The sequence below is a fragment of the Microtus ochrogaster genome, unplaced genomic scaffold (assembly GCF_000317375.1).
Source record: "Microtus ochrogaster isolate Prairie Vole_2 unplaced genomic scaffold, MicOch1.0 UNK115, whole genome shotgun sequence".
Taxonomy (NCBI): Eukaryota; Metazoa; Chordata; class Mammalia; order Rodentia; family Cricetidae; genus Microtus; species Microtus ochrogaster.
The window spans coordinates 646,792-659,377 of NW_004949213.1; the positions used below are offsets into that span (position 1 = coordinate 646,792).

General features: G+C 52.1%; 1 protein-coding gene across 1 annotated transcript; it reads left to right on the forward strand.

Annotated features, from left to right (window-relative positions):
* The first annotated feature begins 860 nt into the window (after positions 1-860).
* On the forward strand, positions 861-4,572 carry Sertad1 (SERTA domain containing 1). Its single transcript, XM_005371592.3, has 2 exons — positions 861-1,008; positions 3,516-4,572. Exon 2 carries the CDS (start codon positions 3,519-3,521, stop codon positions 4,227-4,229), a length of 711 nt encoding a protein of 236 aa, XP_005371649.1. The 5' UTR covers positions 861-1,008; positions 3,516-3,518; the 3' UTR covers positions 4,230-4,572.
* The last annotated feature ends 8,014 nt before the right edge of the window (positions 4,573-12,586 follow it).

Consider the following 12,586-nt stretch of genomic DNA (forward strand, 5'->3'; position numbering starts at 1 on the left):
CACACACACACACACAAAACAAACAAAAAACCTTACAAGAAACCAACAAGCAGACTACTAACTGGATCTGGGAGCTGGAGGTAGAAGCCCGTAATTCCAGTTACTTGAGAGGCTGAGGAAGGATGATGGCTGTTTTCCAGCCTAACTTGGGCAATTTAGTGAAACTGTCTCAAAAAACAAACCAACAAAAAACGTTGCCTTTTCTTTTTTGAGACAGGGTCTCACTCTGAAGTCCAGGCTGGCCTGGAACTCACTATGTAGACCAGTCTGACCTCAAACTTAAAGCAATGTCCCTGCTTCCATTCAGTCTTCCCGTGCTGGGATTATGGGTGTGAGCAACCACACCCCGCAGGAAACAGATTTTGAGGGATTTAAACTGTTGCCCAAAGTCACACAGCTACTCCGGAACTGATGTCCAGGATGTGACCCTTATGTCATTCCGTCCCCACCTTATTCCCCTCTTTAATTATAGCGGAGTCCAGCTGTCCCACCGTAGCTGATTCTGGTTTAGTGCTCCTACGGAGACAACATTCAATTTTGTAACTCTCAAGAGGAAGGAAAGTCGATTTAACGAATGTGTTCCTCTTCCATCTATTTTTCCAAGATCACACATGAAGTGACCGGCCTGAACCTTAAATCGTATAAAGCCCCTACCTGTCACCTCCACAGAGGGAAAACAGCTACACCGTCAATCCCTTTATTTAGGGAGTGCTCCCGGGCATGCGCCTTAAAGACAGCCTCCCCCCTCCTTTTGGACCGGCCCCGTTCAGGCTCCGCCCACCGTCCCCAACGAGAGCCGATCGCTGAGCAGGAAGGCGGGGCCGCCACGCGAGTGGGCGGGATCTAGGGATTGTGGAGTGTCTGGAGTCGTGCGCCGGAGTCAGAACTGCGTCTACCGTCCCAGGTGTCGGTTGCCGGAGCAGAGCGAGCAAACGATGCTGCGGCTGCCGCTTCCTGATTGGCTGCGTGTGGCTCCCTCTTCGTTCTGATTGGTCGCGAGTGATCTGGGTATGTAAATGAGGGGGCCTGGTGGGGAGAGACGGGGGTACCGGCTACCGGGTTCTTTAGCGTGTTCGAGCCCCCGGTTAGGGAGATGGTCGCCGGGGCTGTCCGGGATCGAGGCGCCCGGGGCCTGTACGTGACGCCCGTCCGGGCCGGGCTGGGTGAATCACGCTGGAGCCCGAGAAGGGGGCGGAGGCGCCGGCTCTCTGGCTCCGGCTGCGTGACTCACCCGCCCCCGCCGCCGCCGCTCCGGGAGGAGCCGCCTCCGCTGCCTTCCGGAAGCGAGGGGAGACCCTGAGCGCTGAGCGGCCCGCGGGGGTCGCGGCTCGCAAGGGCAGGGGAAGCATAGGCGAGACGCTGAGGAGTGGAGAGGATCCCGGGTCTGAGGGTCCGGAGTCCCCGGGGGAACCCAGGCCGGGGTACCGCTAGGGGGCGCCTGGACTCGGGGGCGGAGTCGGGGTGGGGGCTGAATTCCTGTGGTTACTTGCTCCCGGGTCTTTAAGCGAAAAGGGCAAAGACTTGATTTTTAGTGTTATGCCAGGTCTAGGCAGCGCCCCCAGGACTGAGCCCCTACAACCTTGGTGACCCCAGTAGATTAGACTAGGGCTCCCAAACTCTAGGCTTCTCACCATGAAGAAAGTATCGATTTTCAAAACTTCTGTCAATGACTGACTCCCGCGGCCCTTCGACTCTCCCTCTCCAATAAGTTCAGGATCCGCCACTTCCTTGCGTGACTATTAACAGCTTAGGCTCTAAACTCAAGCCGTCAGCATCCTGGCTAGTGCAGCAGCCTCCGAAAGCGGCAGTTCAGGCCCACTTCTATCTCCAAACCTTTACCCCTGACGCCGCCCCACCTCCAATCCTCCCCCAGGCAACAGCTAACATCGCGCATCCCCCTGCCTAGGTCCTCCCTCCGTGACTCTGTCCTGTCACTCTGAAAATCCAAGCCTCCTACTTTTTTGCCCGCGCTTCCTTCTGCCTGCTCCCCACCCCCACCGGGACTCCTACCTCCGTGTGAGTGTGTGTGTGTGTTTTGCCTGTCTTGGTCTTCCATTGGCTCTTCCGGGAATGCCTAGCCCTGGTTCTCCATATCCTAAACTGCATACATCAGGGCTGGCTCCTATATCATCTTTACAAAACTGCCCTGATTACCTTCAGGATGGCATCTTCCTACCACTATCTGTACCTTTCCTGTATTTGACTATTTAGTGTTTGATGCAAAGACGATATTATATGATTGAACTATGAAAGAAGGCTGCATTTGCAATCAAGAGGTGGCACATACCTGTAATCCTAACTCTTGGGAGATTGGGGCAGGAGGATAGCCAACCTCTGGACTACAGAGTGAGGCCCTGTATCAAAAGAGCAAAACCAGCTGGGTGTGTTGGTGCATGCCTTTAGTCTCAACACGCAGGAGGCAGAGACAGGCAGATCTCTTGAGTCTGAGGCCAGCCTGGTCTACAGAGCAAGTTCCAAGACAGCCAGAACTGTTTCATAGAGTAACCCTGTCTCAAAAAGATAAAAACAAAAAGAGAAAAACCAAAAAATATTTACAAATAAATACTAATTATAAAGGTTAAGAGCTTGCTATTCCTATAGAGTATCCAAGTTAGGTTCCCAGCATCCATATCTATGGCTTGTAATTGTTGTAATTCCAGCTCCAGGGACTCCATCTTTGGCATCTCTACTCTTTTTTTTGTTTTGTTTTTTTTTTGTTTTGTTTTGTTTTTTCGAGACAGGGTCTCTCTGTGGTTTTGGAGCCTGTCCTGGAACTAGCTCTTGTAGACCAGGCTGGTCTCGAACTCACAGAGATCCGCCTGCCTCTGCCTCCCGAGTGCTGGGATTAAAGGCGTGTGCCACCACCGCCCGGCGGCATCTCTACTCTTGTGCACACACACAAACACAAAATTTAAAATAAAAGTAAAATTTGAAAGTACTAATGACTATGTTGCAAGGGCGTTTTGTTCTTCTAATCTGTTTAGCAACTTATAATGTAAATGCTATCCATATCTTAGAAGTTCACTGAGGGGGCTCAACTGGTAGAATGTTTGCTCTATAGGCAGGAAGCCCTGCGTTCCATCCCCAACATCCAGTATAATAAGTATGGTGGCATGCCTGTAATCCTAGCACTGACGAGGTGGGGAAGGGAAGATTCTAAGTTGGCTATATAGCAAGTTTGAGGCCAACTGAGTTACATGAGACCCTGTCCTGTTAAAAATAAGAATTTGCTGGCGCACATCTTTAATCCCAGCACTTGGGAGGCAGAGGCAGGCGGATCTCTGTGAGTTCGAGGCCAGCCTGGTCTACAAGAGCTAGTTCCAGGACAGGCTCTAAAAAAACCAAAAAAATAAATAAACCAGAAAGAAAGAAGAAAAAATAAGAATTTGCTTAGAAAACCTAGACCGGGAGGGTAGTTGACTTGTCAAGCTCACACTGACTGACAGTAGTGGTCAGAGATGGGTATGAGCTGAATATTGTCTTTCCATAACTGAATGGCTCCTTCCTCCCTGCAGACGATGCTGAGCAAGGGTCTAAAGCGCAAGCGGGAGGAGGAGGAGAAGGAAGAAGCCCTCTCGGTGGACTCATGGTGGTTGGACCAAAGCCACCCAGCAGTGGCACAGACCCCTCCTGCCGTGGCCTCCAGCTCTCTGTTCGACCTCTCTGTGCTCAAGCTCCATCATAGCCTGCGCCAGAGTGAGCCAGACCTCCGGCACCTGGTGCTGGTCGTGAACACACTGCGGCGGATCCAGGCATCCATGGAACCTACAGCTCCCTTGCCACCTGTGCCCATGCCACCCACAGCCCCCTCCGTGGCAGACAGCCTTCTGGCTAGCTCGGACGCTGGCCTCTCAGCCTCCATGGCCAGCCTCCTGGAAGATCTCAACCACATTGAGGACCTGAACCAGGTTCCCCAACCCCAAGCAGATGAGGGTCCCCCAGGCCGCTCCATTGGAGGTGTCCCACCCAACCTGGGTGCCTTGGACCTCTTAGGGCCAGCCACTGGCTGTCTGCTGGACGATGGACTGGAGGGCTTATTTGAGGACATTGATACCTCCATGTATGATAGTGAACTTTGGTTACCAGCCTCTGAGGGTCTCAAACCTGGCCCTGAGAATGGTCCAGCCAAGGAGGAAACTCCAGAGTTGGACGAGGCTGAACTGGACTACCTCATGGACGTACTAGTGGGTACACAGGCACTAGAAAGGCCTCCGGGGCCTGGGCGCTGACTGCTAGACCCAGAGATGGTTGGCTGGCATCTGAGTTGAGCCTGATGGTTAGACCAATCCACCTTGGCATGACACGGGTGGCTTTCCTTTGCATGGGAGGGCCAGGGTCACTTTGGAGAGACAGTCCTGAGTCCTGGGCAACTTCACATTCATCCATTTGTCTTGGCCAGTGAGGGAGTCGGAAATAAGCCCCCAGTGGTGGAGTGACAGGACCTGGTGACTGCAATGTGTTTGGGCCAGGCCGCGGGTTGGATTGATCCCCTGGGATCATAGTCTGGGCTATCCCATCCCATTATCCCCAGTGTGGAAAGAGACCTCATAATTTTTTGAAATTAAAACCAACTTTGGGGAAACATCAAGTCTGTGTCCTTCTTTGCATCTGTACCGATCAAGTATGAAATAACATCAAACTCATAATCCCGTGACATCCCCACAATTACAGTGGAATAAAATGCACGTCCGGCATGAAGAATCTTTGCGCAAAGGGCAGGAACTTTCAGGAGGTCTCCCAAAATAAAGCCACTAAGCTTAGTGGAGAGCAGGCAGGACCTTCAGGCGCAGGCAGCTGGCTTTCCTTCTAGCAGCAAGCCTGGGCCGGGCAAGCCGGGGCCACCTGCCTGCTTGAGCATAGCACTGGGCCTGGACGGAGCCGTGTGTCTGCGGCCGCCCCCGCGGTCCAGCTGCATTCCTGGCCGGGCTGGGAGGGGCCGCACACTCACAGCCCTGGCACGGGACCCGGGCTGCGTCCTTCCTGGCGGCCGTGGGGGCAGGGCAGGGCAGGGCCCGGGGAGCGGAAGGATGGTGGGGAGGGCAGGGAGGGAGGAGCCGGGGACTGGACTGCCACCCAAAGGGCAGGAATGGGTCCTGGATCCGGGGACAGTGACACCAGAGGGCCACTCCTGCCTCCCCAGGGGCCGGAAGCTTCAAGACGGAGGCGGGGGTGGAGCTGGAGAGGCGGGAGCTGCAAGCAGCCCCAGGGGCCGGGAAGGGGCGGGCGGAGCTTGGCTTCCTGGAGGAGTGGAGGAAGCTGTGCCCATTTCTGGAAGAGACTGAGGCGGGCCACCAAGAGCAGCGGGTGGACACGGCTGCAGGGAGCTGCTGCCAGATTAAGGATCCTCTAACCTCCCGAACCCAAACCCTGGAGACTCCATGCCTATACCATAGGACATCGACGGCCCCTGGCCGAGCCTTCGGCGCTGAGGCTGAGCTCTGTTGCTCCCCCTTGCGCCTAGTTAGGAGAGCTACGATGTAACAGTGATCAGTCTGGTGTGGGTCTCCCGCTCTTTTTTTTAGACGACACTCAAGGAGTCTAGATGGCCTCTAGCTCACTCTATCACGAAGGCTGGCCTTGAACTCCTGGTCCTTCTGTTCTGTTCTTCCCTTCTTAGAAGCTGGGGTTTCAGGAACGTGCAACTGTGGTTTCTAAGATAGGTTTTCACTGTGTGTGCCAGCAGCCTGGCCCACTTAAACTTACCGTGTAGCCTAGGCCGGCCTGTTTGTTTATTTATTTATTTGTTCATATTTATTTCTTGAGTAGTCCTGACTGTCCTGAAACTCCCTACGTCTACGTATACCAGGATGATCTTGAACTCACAGGAATCCAACAGCCTCCTGAGTGTTGAGTTTAAAAGCATGTGCCTGGCTGTCTTTTGAGACAGGGTGTTCATAATACAGTCTACACAGACATTGAACCCCCCTTCAAGCCCCTTCCTCAGCCTCCAGGCTCAAATGTACTTTCACACAGGGTTGTGTACTCGGTAGGTGTTCATAACTACGGAAGTTAAGAAGGAGAGAGGATAAGGTGGTTGTGGACAATTTGTGTTGGTGAATGCCTGTGGAAGGGAGCTGCCCTGGGGGTGTCAGCCTGCATACACAAAGGCTGTGTGAAAAGTAGTCACAGTGCCGGTCACTCAAGGCTGGCGCTTTGCTTGGAATGCAGTGGGCCCTGGAATCTGCTGGCTGGGGAGGCGTGTCCTTCTGAGTAGAAACTGAGCATCAGCTGGACCCGAGAGTCTACAGAAGTATCCTGAGGTCAGCTGTGAGGAGAAAGGGACAGGACCTAGGATACAAATGCGTCATTAAGGCTCCAGCAGGAAGGTACAGACCTCGAGCCCTTTCCTCCAGGCACTTGACCTTCATCTGCAGAGATGGAAATGCACAGTGTCTGGGACCTGCCCCTTAAAAAACGCAGCAGAGGCACAGCACGCACAGCTCTAAAAGGCACTGGGGACGAGGAGCATCGGTCACTAGGGAAAATGTAATGATGCTCACAGAAACTGTCGAAGGGACAAGCGTCAAGCGAAGCACGGGGGAATAAAAGAGGTGCTCAGAAGTTGGGACACTTGGGCCTGTTTATCTGCTTGTTTGTTTGTTGTGGTGGTGGGGATTAACCTAGGGCTCCATGCCTGCTACATAAGCACTTTACCACTGAGTCAAACTCCCAGCCTCTCATGACCCACCTCCCCCTTTTTGAGACAGGGTCTCTCTATAGCCCCGGCTATTCTGGAACTCACTAGGTAGAGCAGGATGACTTCTAACTCAGGGATCGGCCAGTCTCCGCCCCCTGAGTGCTGAGATTAAAGGTGTGTGCCACCACACCCCGGCTTTACCTTTTGGTTTGTAGTCTAGGCTGCCCTTGAACTTTTGATCGTCCTGCCCCCTAGGTCTTAACTGGTTGGGATTACAGGCCTGGATCACAAAGACCTGGCTTCTACCTGGGTTTAAACCCCAACTTCACCACACTGGGGCTGAGTGACCTAATTTTTTTGAGTCAACCAGTTCTCTGAAAGTTGGAATAGTTAGAGGGTTGTTGCTCTAGAGAGAAGAAGGGAACAGCATTTCTAAGGGCTGAGAAATGATGGACCTTATGTTTTCAGGGGTCTCCAAGCCACTGAATTTGGCTAAAATGAGAAAGAAAAGCTGTAAATTCAATGATGAGACTCGGACGAGAGGGAGGCAGGGGCCAGGGCACACAGGCCCAAGCAGCAACTTTACTGTGAAAATACCAGGAAAATCTGGGCATTAGGGAGGAATGGAATACCCATAGGGAGAGAAAAGTGACAAAGGGTTGGTGACAAGCCCACGGAGGGACACTATGTGTGTAAGAGGCTGTGAACACCAAGGTAAAGGCATTGGGTCCCTGGGACTGGACCCTAAAGAGAGTTAGAGAGGAGGGAAGGACCTGATGTGTGGAGCGAGGGAGACATTAGTGTCCCTGGGTCAGGAGAGGGTGGTCCCAGGAGGGCCACATCTACCTCTCTACATCCCCTTCCGTCCCACAGGATGTCCTGTGTTTACGGAGGTGGCTTGGGCTGGTGCCACCCCCATAAACTCAGCTTCCCATGACCACACCTCTTGGGTTAGAGAAAACAAAACAGAGAGAGAGGAAGACATAGAGACGGAGGTGGAAAGACAAGAAAGAGGAAATACACACAGAGTAAGGACAGACACGAAGGACCAAGACCTAGACACTAAGAGACATCATTCATAAGTCACAGCAAGCCAGGAAAGGGAGTAAGACCATGTAGGAAAGATGGGCACACGCTACAAGCACAGTAATCCCCGGACTCCCAGGAGGCTGAGACAGAAGGGTCACAAGGTCAAAGCCAGCCTGGGCTGCAGAGCAAACCCCTCACTCAGAAGCAGGTTAGAAACCTGGAGGTGGTGGCTCATGACTAGTCCAAATTTCCATATTGGAGGCGGAAGCAGGAGGACTGCTGTGGTCTTGAGGCTAGCCTGGGCTATATAGAAAATAGTAGGAGAGCCTAAGCTAATAGAGACCCTATCTCAAAAAACAAACCAACAACAAAAATGACAGCTGACTGAAGGGGTTTTGTTTGTTTGTTTGTTTTTGTTTTTGTTTTCCTGAGACAGGGTTTTGTTTTGTTTTGTTTTGTTTTTGTAGCTTTTGGAGCCTGTCCTGGAACTCTCTCTGTGTAGACCAGGCTGGCCTCAAACTCAGACTATAGCTCAGGGTGATCTTGAACGCCATATCTTCTTCTCTTCACTTCCTACGTGCTGGGATTGTAGGTATCTGCTGCCACATCTGCCACTGGGAACGCTTCTGGCATGAATACATGAACAAATGGATATCTGGGTGTTTCTATTACTACATAAAAGAGAGGGTACCATTGGGTGAGGGTCTACGCTCATCAGCAGCCACCCCCCTAGTTTCGAGGATGGTGCCTGGCTAGATTCTGGCCACACCCTGTTGCTTGGTGCCTGCCAGAGCTGGAGGCATTTCCCAGAGCTCAGCACATTCCAGCCTCCCCTGGTGGCTCCGAGTGGGCAGGGGGCATTTCACAGAGAAAGGGGGTGGCCCCAGCATGCTAGGATCCTGACACCCTGTTTCTGGCCCCATACCCTCAGCATAGGCCCAGACCCCTCCATATGGGGTGACAGGAGGGTCCACAGAGAGATCACCCAAGTCAGTGTGAGGGGCCAGGGTGCAGCCCTGGGACCTGGATGGACAATGGGGCAGAAGCTGCTGACTATAGCTTTGGGGGTAATCCCCCAGCCTCAGCCTGGCCCCAGCTCTAGGCCATAGCTCAGAGAGCTGAGAGCATCTGGGACAGCGACCTTGTGGGTGACAGAGGCATGTGGGGGTACCTGTGTTTCCTCTGCCGTGCCCCAGGGTATGGTGAGTCAGGGCAGGCTGGGGGCTGGGCCAGGGGTCAGTGGAGTGGGGGTAAGGCTTTGAGGCATTGATTTGAGAGCTGGGCAGAACTGGCGTTAAGTGTGTGATACAGTTGTTGTTGTTGTGTGATCTTGTGAACGTTACTGTCCCTCTTCTAGTCTTATCTGTGAGTGGAGGGCCAGAGGTCTGAGCTGAGGTCAGCTGCATCGCCTCCTTCTTGGTAGCTACAAACTGAACACCATGGCCCACCCCGAGGCAGAGGCAAAGAAAGCACTGGGCCCGGCATATAACTTGGGGTATAACAAGTGTCGCCCTAAGCAGTGATTTCATTAAACAATAACCCGGAGTTCTACTAGGCCCAGCGTATGGTAACAGGTTCAAAGCCCCCCACCTTCCTCCCCAAGTGAGGCCTATCTAGTCCTCTCACGGCTGTTGCTGTTGCTATTTGCGATTTGTGAGACATTCTCTCATGAGCCTGGCCTCAAACTCAGTAGGTAGCCAAGGCTTCCCTCGAAAAGTAACAACAACAACAAAAGTTATTTATCCTTCTTGCCATTTATTTATTTACTTTTGTGAATGTTTTAGGGTCACAATGTAGCTCTGGCTGACCTAGAACTCACTCTATAGACCAGGCTGGCTTTGAACTCACAGAGATCCACTTGCCTGTGCCTCCTGAGTGCTGGGATTAAAGGTGAGCACCCCCACTGCCTGGCTATTTTTAAGCATTTGTTTAATTCTGTGTAAGAGTGTCTACACATGGATACGAGAGTGCAGATAAATGGCCGACAAGACCAGAGGTGTTGGATACACTGGACCTGAAGTAACTAGCAGGTGTGAGCCACCCGAGGTGGGGATAGGAACCACACTTGAGTCCTCTGGAAAAACAGCAGATAATCTGAACTGCTGAGCCCTCTCTCCAGTCTTTTCCTTAGCTTTTAATCTTTTTAAAAGATTTATTATTTATTTAATGTACACTGGTGTTTTGCCTGTGTATATTCTGTTAGAGGCTGTCAGATTCCCTGGAACTGGAGTTACAGTTATGAGCCGTTATGTGGTTTCTGGGAATTGAACCTGGGTCCTCTGGAAGAACAGCCAGTGCTCTTATCCACTGAGCCATCTCTCTAGGCCCCAATTTTTTTTCAACTAAGTTTATTTGTGTGTGCATGTGTCGTAAGAATTGCCTTTGTGTGTGTGGCAGTCAGGGGACAATTTGCATGACTCGGTTCTTGCTTCCCATTAGGTGATCCCAGGAACTGAATTCAGGTCCTTGGTGTTAATAGTCAGGACCTCCATCTGCTGAGCCATCTCACTGGTCCCCAGTTTAGGTCTTAAAACCCATTTGACTCCATGACAAGGCAAGCATTCTTACTACCCCGATTTCAAAGAAGACATCGAAACCCAGCGATGCCCTGTGTAGCCAGAGTGCCTGAGCTGTGGTTGGACTTCACATTATCAGGGATTTAGGAAGTTGTCTTGAGAGTTTCAGGGATTATGAGGGCTAGGCCTGAGGCCTGGGGCCTGAGATGGTCGAGTGGGGTACTGAGTCTTCTAGTGGGGGTGGTATGCAAATTCTTGAACCAGAACTGGGGTGGAGGTCTGGGCTCTGGCAAAGGAGAGATTGGTGTTTTCATATCCCCACCCCTTGCAGATGGATATAGTTCAGAGAAGGGGATGTTTGTTTCCCCACCACCCACCCTTTGATGACATAACAGCAAGGCAGCCAATGGCCAAGGCCCCTCCCTTCCTCCCCCTTCCCATTCCTTTTCCCTTCCAGCCCAAGGCTGGGGCTGACCAGTCGGACCAGGAGCTCTGCAGGTGTCTGGAGGCTCAACGGTAAGAAATGGTCAGCTAGCCAGGCTCAGGAGCCCTAGGAACACAGCCGTGGGGGGTGGAGGGTGGGGGCTGGGAAGGGAGAGTCACAGAAGAGTTAAATTCATGGGCTTTGGAACCAGGTTCTGGGTTCAAATCCTAACTTCTTCTATGGGGTGGTAGAGTGCTCTTTGAGCTTATGTAGCCCAGGCTGGCCTCCAATTTATATAGCTGAGTGTACGTTTGAACTTCTGGGCCTCCTGTTTGCAGCTCCTAAGTGCTGGGACCACAGGCATGCGCCACCATGTGAGTGTGTGTGTTGCTGGAGATGGATTGCAGGGCCACACGCTAGGCAAGGCTCTGCCAGCTAGCCCTTCCTTCCTTTGTTTTGGGGATGCGATCTCAGGATCTTTCTATTTAACTCAGGCCGGCCTTGGACTTCCAGCAACCCTCTTATTTTAATCTCATGAGTCCTGGGTGTGCACAACTACACCTGCTGGGCAGCTTCAGGTGAGAGACTTCAACCTTTGTCTCCACTTTGCCATCTGTAAGATGGGCAGATAGAGGCCCCCTTGCTCGGATGGAGGAGTCTGTGAATTGCTGGGAAAAAGTTTCTTGTTCTTTGAAGGTGGATGGTGGAGAGTAGCACAATCCCATTGGTGGGAGGCTGGGCTCAAGCTGAAGTTGGTGCCTCAATTTAAAGTTCCCCGTTGGGTGGGAGGAACTTAGGGGCCACTGTGGTACAAAGTCTGGGTATGGTAGTTTATACCTGTAATCCCAGCTCGTAGAGGTGGAAAGAGGCAGGAGGACCAGAAGTTCAAGGTCATCCTCAGCTACTTAGGGAGTGTGAAGCCAGCCTGAACTACAGGAGACGCTGTCTCAAATATACAAACATAACTGAATCAGAGAAACAGATGTATAGCCCCCTCCCTCTGCACTCTCGGTTGTTGCCAGAAACTAGTTTATATTAACTGAGCACTTACCATAGACAAGGTAATATACCATATACATATCTGCTGGCTCAAAGTCTCAAGCCCACTGTGTGGTGTATATTTGTGTGAGGGGTGTGTGTGTGCGCGCGTTGAAGAAAGACTGGCTGACTTTGAACTCACAATCCCCCAACCTTAGTTTCCCAGTGCTGGGATTGCAGGTAAGACCACAGGCTACACTGCCTAGGCACCTCCTCCTCCCAACCTCATTCTATGGCCTTAGACAGTGTCCAGGGGCCAGGATGAGTGGCACCAGGCCTAGCTTCCACTGTTGACGGTAGCCTATCACAGGTGGCTTGGGGAAGTCGAAGCTCCAAGTGGACAGAATCACACATGGGGTAGACAGCAGCTCCTGGGAGAAGAGAGCCAAATTTTTGCCTCCTAACCACATTAAGGGTTTGAATGAACAAAGGGTTAAAATGAACAAATAGATCTAAGCCTGGTGGTGTGGGTCTGTCATACTTCAAGGATAGCCTGGGCAACTTAGTGTGACCCTGCCTCAAAATGAAAGGGACAAAGAAGGCTGGAATACGTTGGAAAACATAGATCAGTTGGTGGAGTAGTTGAGGTCAAGGTCATCCTCAGCTACTTAGGGAGTTTGAAGCCAGCCTGGACTAGCATACACCAAGCCAAGGGCTCGAGCTCTAGCATCCCACAAAACCTGGTGTGGTTGAGAATGTAATCCCAGAACCAGGGAGGTCTGAGAAGAAGGATCAAAAGTTCGAGCTCATCCTTGGTTACTTAGGGAACCAGAGGCTAGCCTGGGTATGTGAGATCCTGTGTGTCGTCCACCCCCCCCCCCCAAAAAAACAAAGAAAAGTAGAGGGCTCAGAGGTAGAGATAGTAGAATGCTTGGCCAGCAACCATGGGGCCCTGAGTTCAATACCCAGCATTTTATTTATACACACACACACACACACACA